Here is an 18,231-nt window from a genome sequence, read left to right on the forward strand (position 1 = left end):
GATATTTGTATCGCACCAGGAGGTCTTGTCTCCCCCAAGTCTCTCCGATTGCCCTGTGGGCCATCAACAGAGACACTCGTAAAGTCTCCTGCAGGAAGACATCTCTTTGGAGGTTGCTAATTTTTTTCCCTTCCTCAGCGAGTTGCAGCTGCTCCCTTTCAAGTCCCTACAAATCACCAGGACATCAACCAAGGCGAACTGACGCATCTGAACTCACAGGGGACTTACCCGCAGCACCATATCGGCAGGCTGGTCTCCGACACGCCATCCCAGCCCTGCAGCCTGTTAGAAACACCCTGGTGCTTGTTCCACCAGTGGGCCTGCCTCCTCAGCTGTGGTTCAGTGGCGGCTCCATCACAGCAAAACAGGCTAAACCTCCCGCTCCGCTGACGGTAGCAGCTGGTGACAGCTCGTCAGCGGATGGTCAGGAGAATGGAGGATATTAACAGGGCCAGGCTCGGAGCTCTCTAGCAGGCATCTGATGTGGCTGCCATGTTGGCCATGCCCCACCCCCGTCCTTTTACCTGGAAAGAGGGATCCAAAGGTGAATTGGAGATTCCAGAGGGAAGCCGCCACTTCCACCACCTACTGGTGAATGGAATCCCAGCCACTTCCCTGATAGATATCTGTGCCAGTCTCACCATTGTGCATGATAGGCTCGTACCATCAAACCAGTGAATCCCAGGTGAGACTAAAAGAGTAAAGGCTGTCCCAGAGGAGGTCACTTATAGGCCTGTGGCTTTAGTACCCCTAGAAATAGCTGGGTCCTTTAGTTGGAGAAGGTTGGTTCTGAGAGGTTGTCCAGAGCCCAGAAGAGGAACTGGTTCAGTGCCAGTCCCCTCCCATGGATTCTGGATATGCTGACCCTGCAGGTAGTACTAGTAGGACCCAGAAGAAAATAAAAAGGATAAAGTGTAGGAAAGATGGACAACTTAAAGCCTTCCCCTCTCTCTCCCTCTCCCTCCACCAATATAAGTCCCTAGTAAATTGCACACCTGGTACTTAGGGCATGGGGTACTAAAGAAAGGCCCCTGAGGGCTGCAGCATAAAGTTTGCTACACCTGAGCCCTCAGTGCACACATTGCTGCTTTTGCAGGCTGCATTCCTTTTGTGCAGAACTAAAATGAAAACACGGCATGAAACACAGCCTGTGTGCCCTTTACACTGCAAGCAATATATGTAAGTCACCACTCTAGCAGGCCTTCCAGCCCTAAAGGCAGGAGGCATTATATTGCATGTGAGGGCATACTTACTTGAGCAGATATGCCCCTGCTATGTCTTTGTTGATTCTCAGACATACTAAGTGAACAGTGAAGCTATTTTAAGTACATGTGCTGGACACTGGTCATTATGAGTTCCCCAGCTACATGATGGCTTCACTTAACAATAGGGATGTTTGGCATCAAACACCTTGTATTAATAATCCCTCACTGAATCCAGTGATTACATTATTAATTCATGCACCCAGAGTGTACCTTAGAGGTGCCCCCTGAAAACCTACCAACTGCTGGTGGGCTAACTGGCTAGTTCTAGCCAGACAAGGTTCTGCCCCCCAAGGGTGAGAGCCTCAGCTCTCTGGAGTTGAGAAGCAAAGCCTGCTGTGGCGTGGGTATTGCACATCTCTCCCAACAGGATTACCTGCAAATCTGCACTCCAAGACAGGAAGCTTCAAAGGAGCTTTAGGAAAGTAGCCTCTTTCTAGCTTAGTTACCCCCACTTTTGTCAGTGTGTTTGACTGGGATCCTGATAACCAGGACCCCAGTGACTGTGTGCTCTCCTTTAAATGTGGTTTCTGGTAACCTTTTATCCCCACAATTGGCATACTGGTGTCCCCATGTAAGTCCCTAGTATAAGGTACCTTGATACCTAGGGCATTGGGATCCTAGGGGATCCCTATTGGTTGCAGCAGTTTTTTTGCCACCCATAGGGAGCCCATGCAAAGGGTTCTGCAGGCCTGCCATTGCAGAGTGCGTGAACTGTGTGCACGCACCTGATTTCACTACAGGTCACTGTAAGTCACCCCTATGGTAGGCCCCCTCTGCCCAGAGGACAGGGTGCAGGTACCTGTGTGTGAGGGCATCCTGCACTAGCAGAGGTGCCCCCACGAACTCCAGCCCCATTTTACTGAACTTCTTTAGTGTGGGGAAGCCATTTTATATGTGTACTGGACATAGGTCACCACCTATGTCAGCTACATAAAGGTAACTCCAAACCTGGGCATGTTTGGTATCAAACGTGTCCGAATCATACCCCAATACTGTTGCAGGTATTGGAAGTATGATTCCATGCACTCTGGGGGCTCCTTAGAGTACCCCCAGCCACTGCTAGTACCAGTCTTACAGGGTTTTCCGGGCAGCCCAGCTGCTGCCACCCCTCAGACAGGTTTCTGCCCTCCTGCTCCTTGATCTGATCAAGCTCAGGAAGGCAGAACAAAGGATTTCCTTTGGGAGAGGGAGGTAACATCCTCTCCCTTTGGAAATAGGTGTGACTGGTTCGGGAGGGGTAGCCTCTCCAAGCCACTGGTTTGCTTTGAAGAGCACATTTGGGACCCTCGGTGCATAAACCAATCCACACTGGTCCTGGGACTGCCCTCAGTCCCCACTCTGGTGTGAAACTGGACAATGGAGAGGGAGTGACCACTCTCCTGTCCATCACCACCACAGGCATGGTGCCCAGAGCTCCTCCAGAGGGTCCCTGGGTTCTGTCACCTTGATTCCAGAGTTGGCGGGGAACTCTGGGACTACCTGAGTGGCCAGGCCAGGCAGGTGAAGTCAGAGGCACCCTCTGATAGATAGTTACCTGGTTAGATGCCAAAGCCCCCTCCTCCGGCTATTAAGGGTCTTCCTTTGGGGTGGGTTCTCGGATTGGCTTGCAAAACTCCAGCAGGATTCCTCTGCAACCTCTGCTTCGACTTCTGGCCTCAGGAACTGTGACTGGACCCGCCAGGAACCTATAAGCTGCAGGTCCATGAGGAAGACTCTTCTGCAACATTTTATTTGGAACTCCTTCCAGCTTTGTAACATTTCCCTAGCTGTGCATCCTAAGAGGACTGCAACTCTTCAGCATGCACAAGAAGAAGGAATCTCCCTTGGGTTGAAGGCATCACTCCCCTGTAACTACAGGTACCTGGCTGCATCGACGACCGGCTGCATGATCTCCCCTCACCCTTAGTAACGTGGGTCCTGCATCACGGGTGGTGGTCCGGAGAGTCTCCCTTGGTCCTCTCTACCAACTGTAAAACTTTAGTGATGGTAAGTCCTTTCCACTTCACGCAAGACAGTACCCCAGTGCACCGCGTCCCTTGCAGCTGCCAAGGCTTGTTGCTTCTCCTCCAAGGGTAACTTCAGGCGATGTGTAGCTCCAGCCACCAGCACTCCCTCCTACAACTTCCTTACCTCTGTGTGGTCTTCCGGCGATGTGGGAGCAACGTCTGTAGTGCTGTGTGGGCTGCTTCTGTGACCCTGCTCTGTGGGACATCTGTGGGTGCTGCCTCTGCTCCTGTGGGCCTTCTGCGATGCGGAGGGCCCCCTGTGACTCCCCCCTCCTGGATAGAGACCTCCTGGACCTTGCTGGTCCCTGGCAGGACCCCTTTTCCTCCAACCCCAAGTTTGCCTTTGCCAGGGCTTGTTAGTGGAAATCCTTCACCAACACCCATCTGCAATCCACCTTCCAGTGTGGGACAACTTTTGCACGCATCAGGATCTATTCTTTGGCTTCTGTGCTGCAGTGCTGACCTGTCTTCCTTCTTAGTCGACCGACTCCAAACTGTACCTCTGGGTGGGTAGTATCTCCTACTCCCCCTGGTCTCCACAGACACTTCTGGACTTGGTCCCCTATCTCCACAGGTCTCCATCTTTCGTAATCCACTTCTGATTTCTTGCAGGCTTTTCTGGGTGTCTTTTTCCTCTTTTCATCCTTTTGGGGTGGTTTTGGGAAATCCAGTGTTTTTACTCCTGCATTCCTGGTCGCTAGGGGGTACTGCATTACCTACCTGTATGGTTCCCTGGTACTCCCAGCTCCCCTCTACACTATTTACTTACCTAGGTGGGGGCCCTGTGTTTGCATTCCACTTTCTTAAGATCAAATCTGTTTATTGTTTTATAAAGATATAAACATACAAAACACCACTCATCGCGGGACAGAAATGAAATATATCAGTACAGAAGCTATATCGTATCTTCATACAAAGGTCTCTCTCATGAATCCCAAAACCATGCTCAAAGGGGCCCCTCAGTCAATCTTCTCCTTGCTGAGCCATGTGCCCACTGGCGATGTCCACGAGTCATCCAGGATGTCAGTCCCGCAGATGAGAACCACATAAACATATAAAAAGTAACATTTCAACAATGCTTCCCTCCAAGAGTCTGTGTCATCCTTCTACCTTCCCCTCCTTAACCCCTACATCATCCAAGCGCACTCCCCCTCCAGCAACCCCCCCCCCACCCGCAACACTCCCGGCAATGATTCAAATCAGCCTCAAAACTCTCAGGTAGGTTGGGCATGTCAGCTCAGTAAATTCTGCAGAAAGAAGCCGAAGAAACGGCTTCCACAATGCGCCCAGATCTTCTACCCGCTGCTGGGAGGCTAATGTAAGTTTCTCCATTGCAAGAGTAAACCAGAGCTTCTGGAGCCATGAGACACGAGTCGGGACCCTATCTGTACCCCAGAGAGCTAGAATCAGTTGCAACGCTGCATTGAGTGCTAGGGCCATCTGCCTCCCTTTTAGGGATCTTAAAGGAAAAGTAAGAGGATTGGGCAGCCACGTACGATGGGAATCTCTGGATCTTAACCTGGAACGCTGCATCTATATCATCTATGTTTTCCCAGTAACGATGTAACTTGGGGCAGTGCGAAACCAAATGTACCAGTGTGCCTGTAGCTCCACACCCTCTCCAGCAAAGGTCTGTCTTATCATGATCCCATGCATGCAACTGCGCTGGACTGTAGTACCAGTAAGAGGCGACTTTGTATGATGTCTCTGTCCCTGCAGCACTATATGCTGTATGATGTATTCTATAGAATATGCTGCCCCATTCCTCATCCAAGAGTTCTCTCTCGAGCTCCCTCTCCCATCTCAGCTGACCCTTTGACTTAGGCGGGTGGCTTACTCCTTGCAGAAGGCGATAGAGCTCCAAGATAATTCTCCTATCATCATTCTTTAGGAACAGCCATTTCTTAAATGGCGTGAGAGGCCTATCCATCAAAGCTCTGTTCGTCGGCAAGAGAGCCCAGTGCTGAACCTGATAATACATCAGCCTATTTGTCTCCACTAGGCCATAGGCCTCTCTCATCTGGTCAAAGGACAAAACCCCATGTTCGTCAAAAAGGCTTCCCACCCTCCTACAACCACCCCTCATACAAGTCTCAGGCCTTCCAGACGGAGTCCAGGCTCAAAATCAGGGTTCGCACCTATGGGGATCATCGGGCAGGGGAAAGAATTCGGCCCTAAAGGGCAAGCCACTGTATCCCATACCCGCAGCATTGTCCCAGTGATCGGGGATGCATAAAGACCACCAACCCTATGCCTACGCCGGAGCCAAGGCTCCTTCCAAATATGAGAGCCCGCCACAGCCTGATCCATAAAACACCAGTGTTTCTCCGTGAGTGGGCGACTCCACTCTACAAGAAAGCGCAGCTGTGCTGCCTGAAAATATCTCAGAAGACACGGGATAGCCAGTCCCCCACTGCTCTTGGGGCAGTATAAAACCTTCCGCGGTAGACGCGCCGGTCGACCCTCCCATATAAATCTCAGGACCGCAGATTGTAAGGTGGCAATCGTCCGGGGAGTGGGGTCATTGGGAGCACCTGAAATATATACAATATTCGCAGCAAAACTGTCATCTTGACCGCAGCTACCCTACCCAGCCAAGACAGTTTATGTTTCTCCCATAACTCCAGATCCCGCTGTATATCGCGTACCAGCTTCTTGTAATTCAGGCTCACCGTTTTTGCGGCAGACATCGCTAACTCAACCCCCAGATAGGAAAGGCGCATGGACGACCAAATAATGGAATATCGAGCTCTCAAATCTTCCTCATGGTCTGCGCTCAAAAACAGACTAAGGCCCTGAGACTTCTGCATATTCACTTTAAATCCCGAAACCTGGCTAAACTCAACTAATAACTCCATAAGCGCAGGCAAAGAGGTAGCAGGCTCGGCAAGTGTAAGAATCACATCGTCTGCGTATAGGGTAATAAGATGGTGGTCTCTGCCAAATTTCACACCAGAAACCAAGGGGCTGTCTCGCAAGTGCTGTGTGAGGGGCTCCATATATAGCGCAAACAAGAGGGGAGAAAGTGGACATCCCTTTCTAGTCCCACGCCCAACCGGAAACGACGCAGAGAGCACACCATTGACTCGAACCGCCGCTCTAGGGGAGCGATAAGCACATTGGATCCAAGATCTAAAGCCCGGGCCCAGACCGAAGCGCTTCAAGACCCGGAAGAGGTATGGCCAATGAACCCTATCAAACGCCTTTTCAGCGTCGATAGAGAGAAAAGGCGCCTCTCTATGAGATCTATCAATTTTATCTAGCAGATGCAAAAGACGCTTCGTATTATCGCCGCATTGTCGATTTGGAATGAAACCTGACTGATCAGGATCAATAAGACCCGGCATATAAGAATTAAGGCGGAAGGCAAGTATCCCCGTAAATAATTTGGCATCTATGTTCAGAAGCGAGATCGGCCTATACAAAGCACAGTCTTCTGGATTCTTACCTGATTTATGTATAACAGCAATAGTAGCGTCCAGCATACTCGGCGCCAGGGTCCCCGTCGTCCGAAAGGAATTAAAAAGCTGTGTGAGTAGCGGGGCGAGCTCCACACAAAAGGTCTTATAAAACAAGGCCGTGAACCCATCTGGGCCGGGGGACTTCCCATTCTTCAGGTGGGAAATCGCCGATATAACTTCTTCTGGCCTTATCTGCTGGTCTAATAACATCGCCTCCCTCTCCCCAAGAGGAGTGATTGCTATGCCCTCTAAGTAAGAGTCCAGGGCCGCATCGTCAAGCTCATCCGCCGCATATAAACCCCGGTAAAACCCCGCAAAGGCCTCAGCAATTTGATCACTCGCGCAGGTCCTTCACCGGAAGGGGAACAAATCAATTTAACTGTCGACGCCGCACGCTGCGCTTGCAACCGGTGCGCTAATAGCTTTCCACACCTATTGCTCCCAATATAATATTTGTGCTTAAGACGTACTACTGCGTACTCCGCCCTATCCCAGTCTAGTCGCTTCAGCTGCTGCCTTGCCTGCTCTAACTCACGCCAGATTCTGGGCGCACCAGTCGATTTATGGGAACGCTCCAGGACAGCCACTCTCTGCTCTAACTTCTCTCTCATCTCTTTCCTCGCTCTATTATCCCTCGCTGACAATGCCATAACCTCGCCCCGCACTACTGCCTTCAACGCCTCCCAGACAGTCTCCATGGAGGTGCTGCTGTCATCATTAAAGACTATATATAGTCCGCAATCGCACGCCGAAGCGACTCCACCGCTGACTCACTCTGAAGTAAGGAGTCCTTAAAGCGCCAGCTCGGGGTACCGAAGCAACCTACCTCCATGGCCAGTTCAACAGTAATAGGGGCATGGTCAGTCAAGGCCCTGGGCTCAATCGTAGCCTCTCTAACCCGGGACTTAAGCTCTTGCGAGGCCAAGAAAAGATCAAGCCGTGCGTAAGTCTTGGTTGCCGCAGAGTAGAAGGAATAATCTCGGAGTGTAGGATGGGACTTCCTCCACACATCCTCCAACCCACACTCAGCTAACCATTGATGCCCCATCTCCGACACTGCCCCAGTCTGCCCAAAGCGTTGGCCCGAGCGGTAAAGCTCGTTGTCCATCACTAGATTAAAATCTCCCCCTATCAAAATGGCGCTATCTGGCGAACTAAGTATAGGGGAGATTGACTGTCTCAGGAAAGCCTCCTGCTGGGAATTCGGAGCATAAAGGGAAGCAACGTCCACTTTCTTAGTATATGATTTTGCCTCCTTCTATGGCTACAATTGCTTATTAATATTTTACACTGTTTTCCAACATTTTTACGCCTCTTACTGTTTGTTAGTGTCTCTCTCTCTCCTCTAGAGAGCCTGGCTTCTAGACACTGCCTACACTTCACTGAGAGGGGATACCTGGACCTAGTATAAGGTGTACGTACCCACCACATACCTTGCCAGCTTCCTACAGGAACTCACCACCTTTGGCATGCAAATCTGGCTTTCTTCAGAGGATGATGCAGACACTATGTTCCCCGGTCTCATTTGGCACCTGGACAGGCGGGAAAATTAAATCTGAATGAAGCTTGTGCCACTTGCAGGCTGGACACGCCCCCAGGGTGACCAGCCTGAAGGGACTACAGCTTTAGGAATTCTTCCATTTTGTGTGTGTTGGAATTAGGAGTTCTGGAACAGGGTGATGCCCACTCCTCAAAGGAAGTAGTCATCTTGGGGGTGTAGTGACCCCAAGGGTAAATAGCCCATTAGCTACTATTGTTCACTGCCCTTAAAGCCCCCTAAAGTAAGTATTTAGGTGACCCTTCAAATACCAGGAAGACAGATCTTTGCTGGGCACAAAAGGAATGGACAAGAAACCTGTTAACTCGAGAACCGAGGAGCACAACGGACTTAGTGCCAATCCTTCCAACCTGCCCTGCCGCTGTAGCCTTCAAGAAACCTGGAGAGCTGCCAGTGTTTCGCTAAGCACCAAGAAGAACTCCCTTAGAGCAGATGGGCTGCTTCCCTGCACCTTGAGCCAACCAAAGAAAACCTTGGAGAACCCTGGACCGCCAAAACCCAATGCCGGAAATCACCACTGCACCACAGCCTCCTAACCCGAGCTGAAATGGGTCAACGCTGTCAACGTGGTTCCCAGGTCCTCCAGAGCCAAATCCTAACTTGAGTTCGAGAACTGTGGGCTTCCCATTGGGGCTTGCATTCTGTGTGCAGGCCCCCCTCAACTGTGAACAACTGTAGTGACAGACGCCCGACTGTCTGCTGCAGCCCTACACCCGGACGCCCCAAATGAGGAGAAAAAGACCAGTGGTCTTGTGAGACCCAAGCCCACTTGTTGGTTCGGCCTGACTGGTCCCCCAGTCCACATCTGCAACCTGTTTCTGTGCACCCCCTCTACTGCGTCTGCCCCCGATGATGGAAACCTGATGTTTGAAGATACCGCTGTACCCGGCCGCCCTGGATGGAGGAGCAGAGGACCGCTGGTGTCCCTACATCCCACAGCATTGCAAGAACTGAACCCCCTTGGTGGTTCACTCAGCCTGGAATCTGATCACCCACTCATCATCTTTGTTTCCAGTCCGATCCCCATTGATTACATGGTGCACCCAAAGCTAAACTGCACCCGGCCGCCTCAGTGCTGCATGAGGTGACCTTTTATTGTGGCCTAGAACCCTGCCCTGAACTCGCCTTAAGTCCAAAAGATTGGTCCTATAAGTTGCTGTGAAGTACCTGTTTGCCAGGTATGTTTTCTCTCCCATAGACTAACATTGCAACTACAGAAAAATGCACTATGTTGACTTTCGAAAACTCTAAAATCGCCCATCTCTAAAAAGTACTCACCTGATTCTGGGGATCATGGTATCTAAATTTATATCAACATTTTTATAAATTAGTGTTGGATTTCTTTATTGAGTGTGCGTCTCACTTACTGCCTATGGGTGTATCTTACATGCTAAGCATGATCCTCTGATATGCCTAACTGCTCACCCACACTACCACAAAAGCGACCATTTGGGGTGTAATTTGTGCCTCTGTAATTCCTCTGGGGTTTGCTTAGACTCTTTGTGCAGTGTACCTCTTTTTGGTCCACTATGTAAAGAGCCAGCTTCCTACAGCCGGGGAACTCCTATTGACCAGTGTCCTCACGTGTACTTAACTTCCCTGATCACTTATGTCAAAGAATCGACATACATAGCCGGTGCATATCATGTTGTATTTTCATTTGTAGCTGCACCAAGACACGTAGCATGCAATGGCAGTCTGCATGTGCTAGGTAAGGGGTCCCAAAGGGTGGCACAATACATGTTGCAGCCCTTGGGGACCCTTTTTGATGCCCCTGCCCTAGGTACGTGGGATTAGTTTTGCTAAGAACTTACAGGGGGTGCCAAAGGTATTGCCAATCAGGGAACAATTTTAGGGAACAGTTTTAGGGAAAGAGATCGGTCACCGGGGCCTTGGATAGCATGAATCCAGTGCACTTTAAGTCAAAACTGCATCATCAGGCAAAAAGCAGGGATGGCCATCTCAAAAAGTTGTGCTTTCCTACATAGCTCCAATGAGATAGGTAAGCTCACCCGTTTTACCGGCATTGCTTACTAGAACCAGAGGTTAGAATGTAAGCTTTTTCATACATCATTCATCGTATGTGGGATGCACTGATGAGTTATTTTCTATGACACAGAATAATCAGTTGTTGGACATAGATAAGCTACAACATTCCCTTAGTGAGGTTATCTTCCCAAGTTGAATAATCAACTTTCCTTGTTTTCCTTAAGCATGTGAAATTATTCTGTTGTGATGAATTGCTCTTTCGTTTCAATACCTGCTTCAATGTATTGAAGTTCTTGTATGAAAAATGTGTTTTCTTGCTTGTTTTGCAGACACACTGTCGGAACTGGCAGAACACTGGTGTCTGCGGTTTTGGAAAGACCTGTAGATACATACATGGACCATCACCAAGAGGCAAAGGCTTTACTGGTAGTTACCGAAGGTAAGTTTTAAGTCTTTTCTTTAGATATTTGACGGCATTATGAAATTATTAACTGGTTCTACAGTTTCTAATATTGGCTGACAACTTTATGGGATATTAAGAGAAGCTGCATCCTTCAAATTTGTCTTTTCACAGTCTTGCTTTTGAAAGTTGTCTGTCCGAAGACAGCAATACTCCACTGAGCCAGTCCTTACTTGAGACTAGTTGGCTTTGGTACTGGTCTCAGTTGCCTTACCTCTATTGTGGCTTTCCTCCTTTTCTGTGTTTGACCTGCCCACAGGAGCTTTTTAGGTCTCTCTGGCCCACAGTGCATGCACTGTCTGCTGGGAGGGATATTGTTTACTATAAAGGACTTGGTGCTTGACCCTTGCTTCATATTATTTGACATCATTGTCAGTCTTCTTTGTTGCCTCCTAATTGGCCAGCACATGCCAGGCGTTACCTATTTTTCTTTGTGTGGGGATGAACCAAGGACCAATTGGTTCATCTTAGTCAGTGAACATCGGCTGCTCATGCTATGACTTTCACTGCAGCACTGTTTCTATATGACACTTTTTTATATTTTCATATTGCTTATCGCCATATGCATTACAGGACACTTCCTCTGGTTTCACTTCTCATGCTGCTTTCTCCATTCTGTTTTCAAACACATTTTGGGACATTATTTATCTGTTCCTGCGTTCTTTGGCTTACTTCTAGAACTAAAATAAAAAAAATTATGTGATTTTCCTTTTTTTTTTAAAATTAAGCCTTTATAATGTATAAATGTTACTCTAACAGCACACGTTCACCTTCTTGATGCTTGCAGCGACATTACTATTTTTGTTGCCTTTCAGCCATTTATTCCCTTTCTGCCTTATGCCTTTGCTTTGATTTTCAGTTCCATGTTTTTTTGTTTTTTTGTTGTCCTCAGATACATCATTGCCATTATGCTTATTCAGGTGTGCTAAGTTCAAATGCCGATGCACAGGAAGCCCCAGACATCTAGAACCCTGGGTAAAACCCAGCTGCAGACCTGGCCAGGTCTAGGCGAATAATCATTGGACAATGGGCTATAACCATCTCAGATCTTTAAGAGATCCCATATCTGAAGGGCACATTTGGTGCCCTCTGTGCATAAAGCAGTCCACACTGGTTCTGGGACTACCCCCAGTCCCCACTCTGGTGCGAAACTGGACAAAGGAGAGGGGAGTGACCACTCTCCTGTCCATCACCACCCCAGGGATGGTGCTCAGAGCTCCTCCAGAGGATCCCTGGGTTCTGCCATCTTGCTTCCAAGGTTGGCAGGGACCTCTGGGAGAATCTGAGTGGCCAGGCCAGGCAGGTGACATCAGAGGCACCTTCTGATAGGTGGTCACATGGCTAGGTGACTAAGCCCACTCTCTGGGCTATTTAGGGTCTTCCTCGGGGTGGGTCCTTAGATTTGGTGTGCAAGACTCCATCTGGACTCCTCTGCATCCTACACTTCTAGCCACTGGAACCGTGACTGGACCTTCCAGGAACCAACAGTCTACATCCACAATGAGGACACTTCTTGCAACATTGTTTCCACGGTTCCTTCCAGCTTCTGCAACATTTCCCCGGCTGTGCTTCCTCTGAGGCCGGCAGGTCTTCAGTCTGCATGAGAAGGAAGAACGAATCTCACTTGGAGTGGAGTCACTCCCCTGCATCTGCAGGCACCTACTGCAATGACGACCGGCTGCGTGGATCTCCTCTCATCCTGAGCTGCGTGGATCCTGCATCACAGGTGGTGGTGGTGGTCCGGAGTAGTCCTCTTGGTCCTCTCTGCCAGCTGTCCAACTTTGGTGGAGGTAAGGCTTTGCCTTCCCACGCCGGGCAGTACCCCCATATGCATCTCTTGCAGCTGCCAAGGCTTGTTTGCAGCTCCTCCAAGGGAACTTCAGGCTACATGCAGCTCCAGCCTCCAGCCCCCAGCACTCTGTCCTGTAACGCAAAGCCCTCAACGTGATTCTTCTGCAGCGTGGAATCCCCTTCTGTAGTGCTGCGTGGCCTCCTGCGTCCCCGTCCTGTGAAACTCCTGTGGGTGCTGCCTCTGCTCCTCTGGGGTCTCTGTGACACTGAGGGTCTCCTGTGACTCCCCCCTTCTGGGTTGAGTCCTCCTGGGCATTGCTGGTCCCGGGCAGCACCACGTTTCCACTAACCAGGAATTTGACTTTTCCAAGGCTTGTTGGTGGCATTCCTGCACTGACACCTGCCTACAATCGTCACTCCAGGGTGGGACGACCTCTGCATCCATCAGGAACTCTTGTCTGGCTCCGGGGCTGTAATGCTGACCTGTTCATTACCGTCGACCAACTCCTGCAAGTACAGCTGGGTGGGTAGTAGCTCCTACTCCTCCTGGACTCCACTGTGACTCTTGAACTTGGTCACCTCTCTCCACAGGTCTTCCTCTCCAGGAAACCACCGCTGGTTTCTTGCAGTCTTGTATCAGTGTCTTCCTTTCCTTCCTTTTGGGTGATTTGAGGAAATTCCAGTAATTTACTCCTGCTTTCCTTGTCGCTGGGAGTATACTGTGTTACTTACCTCTGTGGTTTTCTAGTACTCCCAGCTCCCCTTAACACATTCCACTTACCTATGTGGGGGTCCTGTGTTCACATTCCATTTCTTTAGTGTATGGTTTGCTCTCCCCCTAGGGACACTATTGGTTATTGTTACTGGCACTGTTTCTAACCTTTTCTGTACCTATTACTGTTTACTAGATTATATAATTAGTGTGTTACTTACCTCCTATTGGAGGGTTGCCTCTAGTACGTTTTGGTATTGTCACTAAAATACAACACCTTTATTTTTGTAACACTGAGTGTTTTCTTTCATGTGTGTAAGTGCTGTGTGACTACAGTGGTATTGCATGAGCTTTGCATGTCTCCTAGATAAGCCTTGGCTGCCCATCCACAGCTACCTCTAGAGAGCATAGCTTCTAGACACTGTCTACACTTCACTAAGAGGGGATACGTGGACCTGGTATAAGGTGTAAGTACCTTAGGTACCCACCACACCGCAGGCCAGTTTCCTATATTTGGAGTTCACTATCAATGTGCTGAAGTTACATCTGACTCCACTGATGCGCCCCTTCATCGTAATCATTTTGGACATGGTTCTCATAGTGTCCAGGACATTAAGTATATGATCCTGATCTTACAGCCTCAGTCCTGGAATTCAGTCAGTGAGGCTGACTCTCAGGCAGCTGGGACTGATGACCTTCTGCATCATGCTGTTTGAGCGCCCCTCATGTGGCATATTCTGGCCCTGCCGTGGGATTTGAAGTCCTGGTGGGCACAACGTCGAAGGGATCTCTCTGACCACGTTCAGATTTCAGAGGACACTGCAAAAGACCTGCCGTAGCGGATACTGGGCCTGACTGGGTGTGTGGCAGGCCCCTCTCCTTCCCTTTCCCAGAGTGGACAGTGGTAATCGATACATCGCTTTGGGTTAGGGCAGCCATCTGGGAGATGTGGAGATCAGAAGCCTCCGGTCTTAAGTACTGGCTCCACATCAACCTTCTGGAGCTGAGGGCCATTTGCTTGGTGCTGAAAAGCCTCCATCCATCAAAGGGAGGCTGGTACGTGTGCTCTTGGATAGCACTACTGCCATGTGGTCTTGCAGCAACTGAGTGGAATGGGTTCATGCACCTTGTGCCAGGTAGACTTCAGCCTCTGGAAATGACTGGACCACCAAAGACTTTTACTGGTAGCAAACCATCTGGCTGGATCGTTGAATGCCAGGGCAAACAAGCTCAGTTCTCGGTGCCTAGTGGATCATGAATGGCACCTACACCCAGAGGAGGTACAATGTCTCTTCTGCGCATGGGGAGAACCTTGACTCAGTCTGTTTACCATCTATGAGAACGTGCAGTGTCAGCACTTCTGTTCTTTAGAGTTTCCAAAGCAGCTCTTATTTGGAGACACATTCCGCCTGAAGTGGAACTCTGGACTCCTAAATCCCATTCTGCTGATACCACTTCTACCCCGAGTCTCAAGAGTATTAGGACTGACCAAATCATCCTAGTAGCTCCAGATTGGGCACAGAGATTATGGTTTCCAGAACTCCTGGGCTTAAGCATATGTCCTCCATCAGGCTGCCTCTCCAGGGGGACCTGCTGTCACAGCAAAACTTTGGGGTTGTGCACCTGGGACTTATCAATCTCCAACTTCATGCTTGGAGATAGAGCAGCGATAGCTGAACACCATTGTGATTCATCTAGAGGTGGTTGATGTTCCCTTGGCAAACCAAAACTGTATATGCCTTTCGTTGGGAGAAGTTTGTGGCCTGGTGCTGTGGTTGCCAGATTGACCCCACTCCGGGCCAATCTGTTGGATGTTTTATTTATTCTGTCTCTTGCCTGGCAAGGCTTTTCCCTAGACACGGTTAACGGTTATCTTCCGGCCCTCTCTGCCTTCTTATAGTTGCTTGATCAGCCCTCTTTATTTAACTGCTCAGTTGCAAATGTGATTTTTGAAAGAGCTGCATGACTTGTCTCCCTTCTACTTTTGTCAAGCCCCAGTGGGACCTTAATCTGATCCTGACTTACCTAATGTGCACTCCGTTTAAGTTGCTTCACAACTGCCGCTTATGGCTCCTTACTATCAACATAGTGGGTGTTATAGCCAGCTCTTCAGCACAATGTGTAAGTGAGCTTCAGGCTCTCTGTGTCAGTCCAGCATATACAGTTCCTTCTTCCCATAGTGGGTCTGCAGACGCAGGCATCCTTCCTATTGAAACGCTGTTCCACTTCAGCCAAATCATTCTGCCAGCATTATATGCTCCACCTCAGTCATCTAAGAAGGACAAGAAACTTAATTTGTTAGACCTCAAGACAGCGGTGAGCTTTTACATAATTGCATGATAGACCACCAGATGTACGATCAGCTCTTTGAGGGGGTCTCTGGAGCGGGAAACGGCAAGTCAGTGCAGAAAAGAACCATCTCACGTTGGATTGTGCTCTGCGTTAACATTTTCTACACATTGGCTAAAAAGAAGCCTTGGGAAGGACTGTGTTCTTTTTCTACCAAGGCCAAAGCTTCGACCACTGTGTTAGCACTTGGAGTCCCTGACCAAGACATTGGTCAGGCAGCTAAGTGGGCATCCCTCCATATGGTAATGAAGCATTGTGGTCAGGATAGTCTGGTTTGTCGAGAGAGCATTTAGCCTGCTCGGTCCTGCAGGACTCTCTCCTTGAGTCCTTTCATAAGCCGGCCTCCTAAATAGGTACTGCTTTGGTATCTTTTCAAAAGTTTAGGGATCTGCGACTAGAAGCCTGTATCAGAAGAACAGGTTAGTTACCTTTGGTATCTCTATTTCTGATAGAGATTCTTATCTAGCCACAGATTCCCCACTGACCCTCCGATCACTCCCTTTCTATGTTTGTACTCTATCCATTAGTAACATCTTAAGTCTAGGAATCTGCACACTGTCAACAAAGTTGCATTTGGGGCTATGTATCTGGGGACAGTGGACAGTTTCTAAAGCAGCTGATCTTAGCGCATGGGAGTGGCACCTACATTGGCCCCACTTGTCATTTTTGTATAGGAAAAGTGTCCGTGCTGAATTGCAAGGCACCACTTTATAGCGAGCAGAGGTCCTAGTGAAAAGTTTCCAGATTCAGTTTGACACTTGGGGAATATTCGGAAGGTGAGGAATCTGCAGCTAAATAGACTATCTACTAGAAAGAGCATTATGAAAGGTAAGTTACTTGTTCTTTCTTACTGCATCTTCATTGAATTTATAAACAAACAACTCCTTTACCTGCTGGATCTACCGATAAGGAAAATGATAAAGAACTATACTAAGCTGTAACAGTTAGCTGGCTTTCAACTGCAGTGAATTGTTAGATTGGGTAGCTACTGGTTTTCCTAAAAGACACTTCAGATTTCCCCTCTGAAAAATCTTGTGCATGCCAGACCATATTTCCTGCATTAACTTGCCCTGTTTTCTTAAAGAGAAAATGAAAAGGCTTTAAAAACCCTGGATTGCTAAAAGCAGTTTTCTTTCTAAATTATATTATACATAGAATTGTTACTAGTCAGCGGCTCTCTAAAAGATATATTCAAATAAAAGATTATCTGAAAAAGTATTCTCACTCCCTCACATTAAAGGAGATGTTCAGCACTTATGAGTCACTATTTAGGTACCCAAAATGAAGAACTAGGATTAAAAATGTTGCCCTTTTTTTAAATATATATATATATATATATATATATATATATATCTATCTATATTGTTGTCTTATCAGTCTTGTATTATCTTGGGGCAAGTTAGGAAATGGTTCCCTTTTGTTTTTACTCCTATAGGCAATGAATCATTGCCTGGATATATTATTTATTCCAATTGTTTTGACTTTTGTAGTGACTGGCTGGTAAGCTCTGTTTTTTTTCATGAAGTTGTTGAGTATATTTGTGATTAATCCAGAGCAGCATTCATGGTAAAAATATTGAATTCTGTATTTGCTCTTAGAGCCTTTGGTTTAGTCCTCTTCAGTCATTGGTTTCTTTGGTTTGGGAACCTTCAGTCGTTAGGGGTATGACCTTGTCAGACACATCTTTAGCTAACCCACAGATGTGTTTTAGTCTTGTCATGTTTCTGATGGCTGCTTGGGTATATCCTTCTGTCTCGATTGCAGGGCTTGCGGGGACTATTATACATCTGAAAAGTAGAATCAGTCATATTGTTCTGGTCTCCCATCAGCCTCTTGTCCAAATAAATCCATAGGAAAAAAGTGTGTATCTATATAAAAATGTATAGCTATATATAGTCATGAATGTGGCTTTTTTTATCTACTTGTCCAACAATGTAGGTGCATTTTAGGAGCATATTATTTTAACCTGAGGACCCTCATGCTGTAGAGAACAGGATGCCAGTCATTAATGTGTGACTGCTACCTCACTGGAATTAAAACGTACAAATATAGTGTATATGCACATCTGTACTGTTGGTGCATTAATCCATGATTGAAATCTGTGATCAACTACACAATATCACAACACAAGAGCACCAATCGACTGAGCTTTTTCTTACTGTGCACAATATATTTGACCTACAGGGAACTATACTGCAATCTCTGCCAGTAGGAAAACTTACTGAGTCATGGCACCTTTTCACAGTCAACAGTGGCAATAAATAGCATTACACTCTGCACATCTGTATGTGTGTGGTGAGCAGGCTCGCTGGGACACAGTTAAAGAGCTGGCCCCAGGGGTATGGGGTCCCTGAGGCCCTGTAAGGCATGGGGGGGTCTTATTGTTTGACCCTGGGGTATTGGTTCCCTGGGACCCATTTAGCCTTTTGGGGTGGGGGGGGGGGGGGGGTCCTGGGGCTGCTACAGGTTTGGAAATGGGGGGTGGAGAGGTGCACGACTCATCCCCTAAAAATAAAGTATTTGGCCCCAGGGGATAGGGTTGCTACAGGCTCATAGAGGAGGGGCAGCTTGACTTCTTCCCCTAAGAATAGTGTTTGTCTCCGGTGCATGGGTCCCCTGGGACATTACAGGCTCGATGAG

At 48.3% G+C, this 18,231-nt stretch overlaps 1 protein-coding gene across 3 annotated transcripts in view; it reads left to right on the forward strand.

The window, feature by feature from the left end:
• Positions 1-18,231, forward strand: part of ZC3H13 (zinc finger CCCH-type containing 13) — a 532,845-nt gene that overhangs the window by 39,080 nt on the left and 475,534 nt on the right. For all 3 annotated transcript variants that reach the window (XM_069205400.1, XM_069205402.1, XM_069205401.1), the window contains exon 3: positions 10,609-10,718. In XM_069205400.1, the coding sequence (XP_069061501.1) occupies positions 10,609-10,718 (110 nt within the window). The remainder of the gene's footprint in view (positions 1-10,608; positions 10,719-18,231) is intronic.

The sequence above is a fragment of the Pleurodeles waltl genome, chromosome 8 (genome assembly GCF_031143425.1).
Source record: "Pleurodeles waltl isolate 20211129_DDA chromosome 8, aPleWal1.hap1.20221129, whole genome shotgun sequence".
Lineage (NCBI taxonomy): Eukaryota > Metazoa > Chordata > Amphibia > Caudata > Salamandridae > Pleurodeles > Pleurodeles waltl.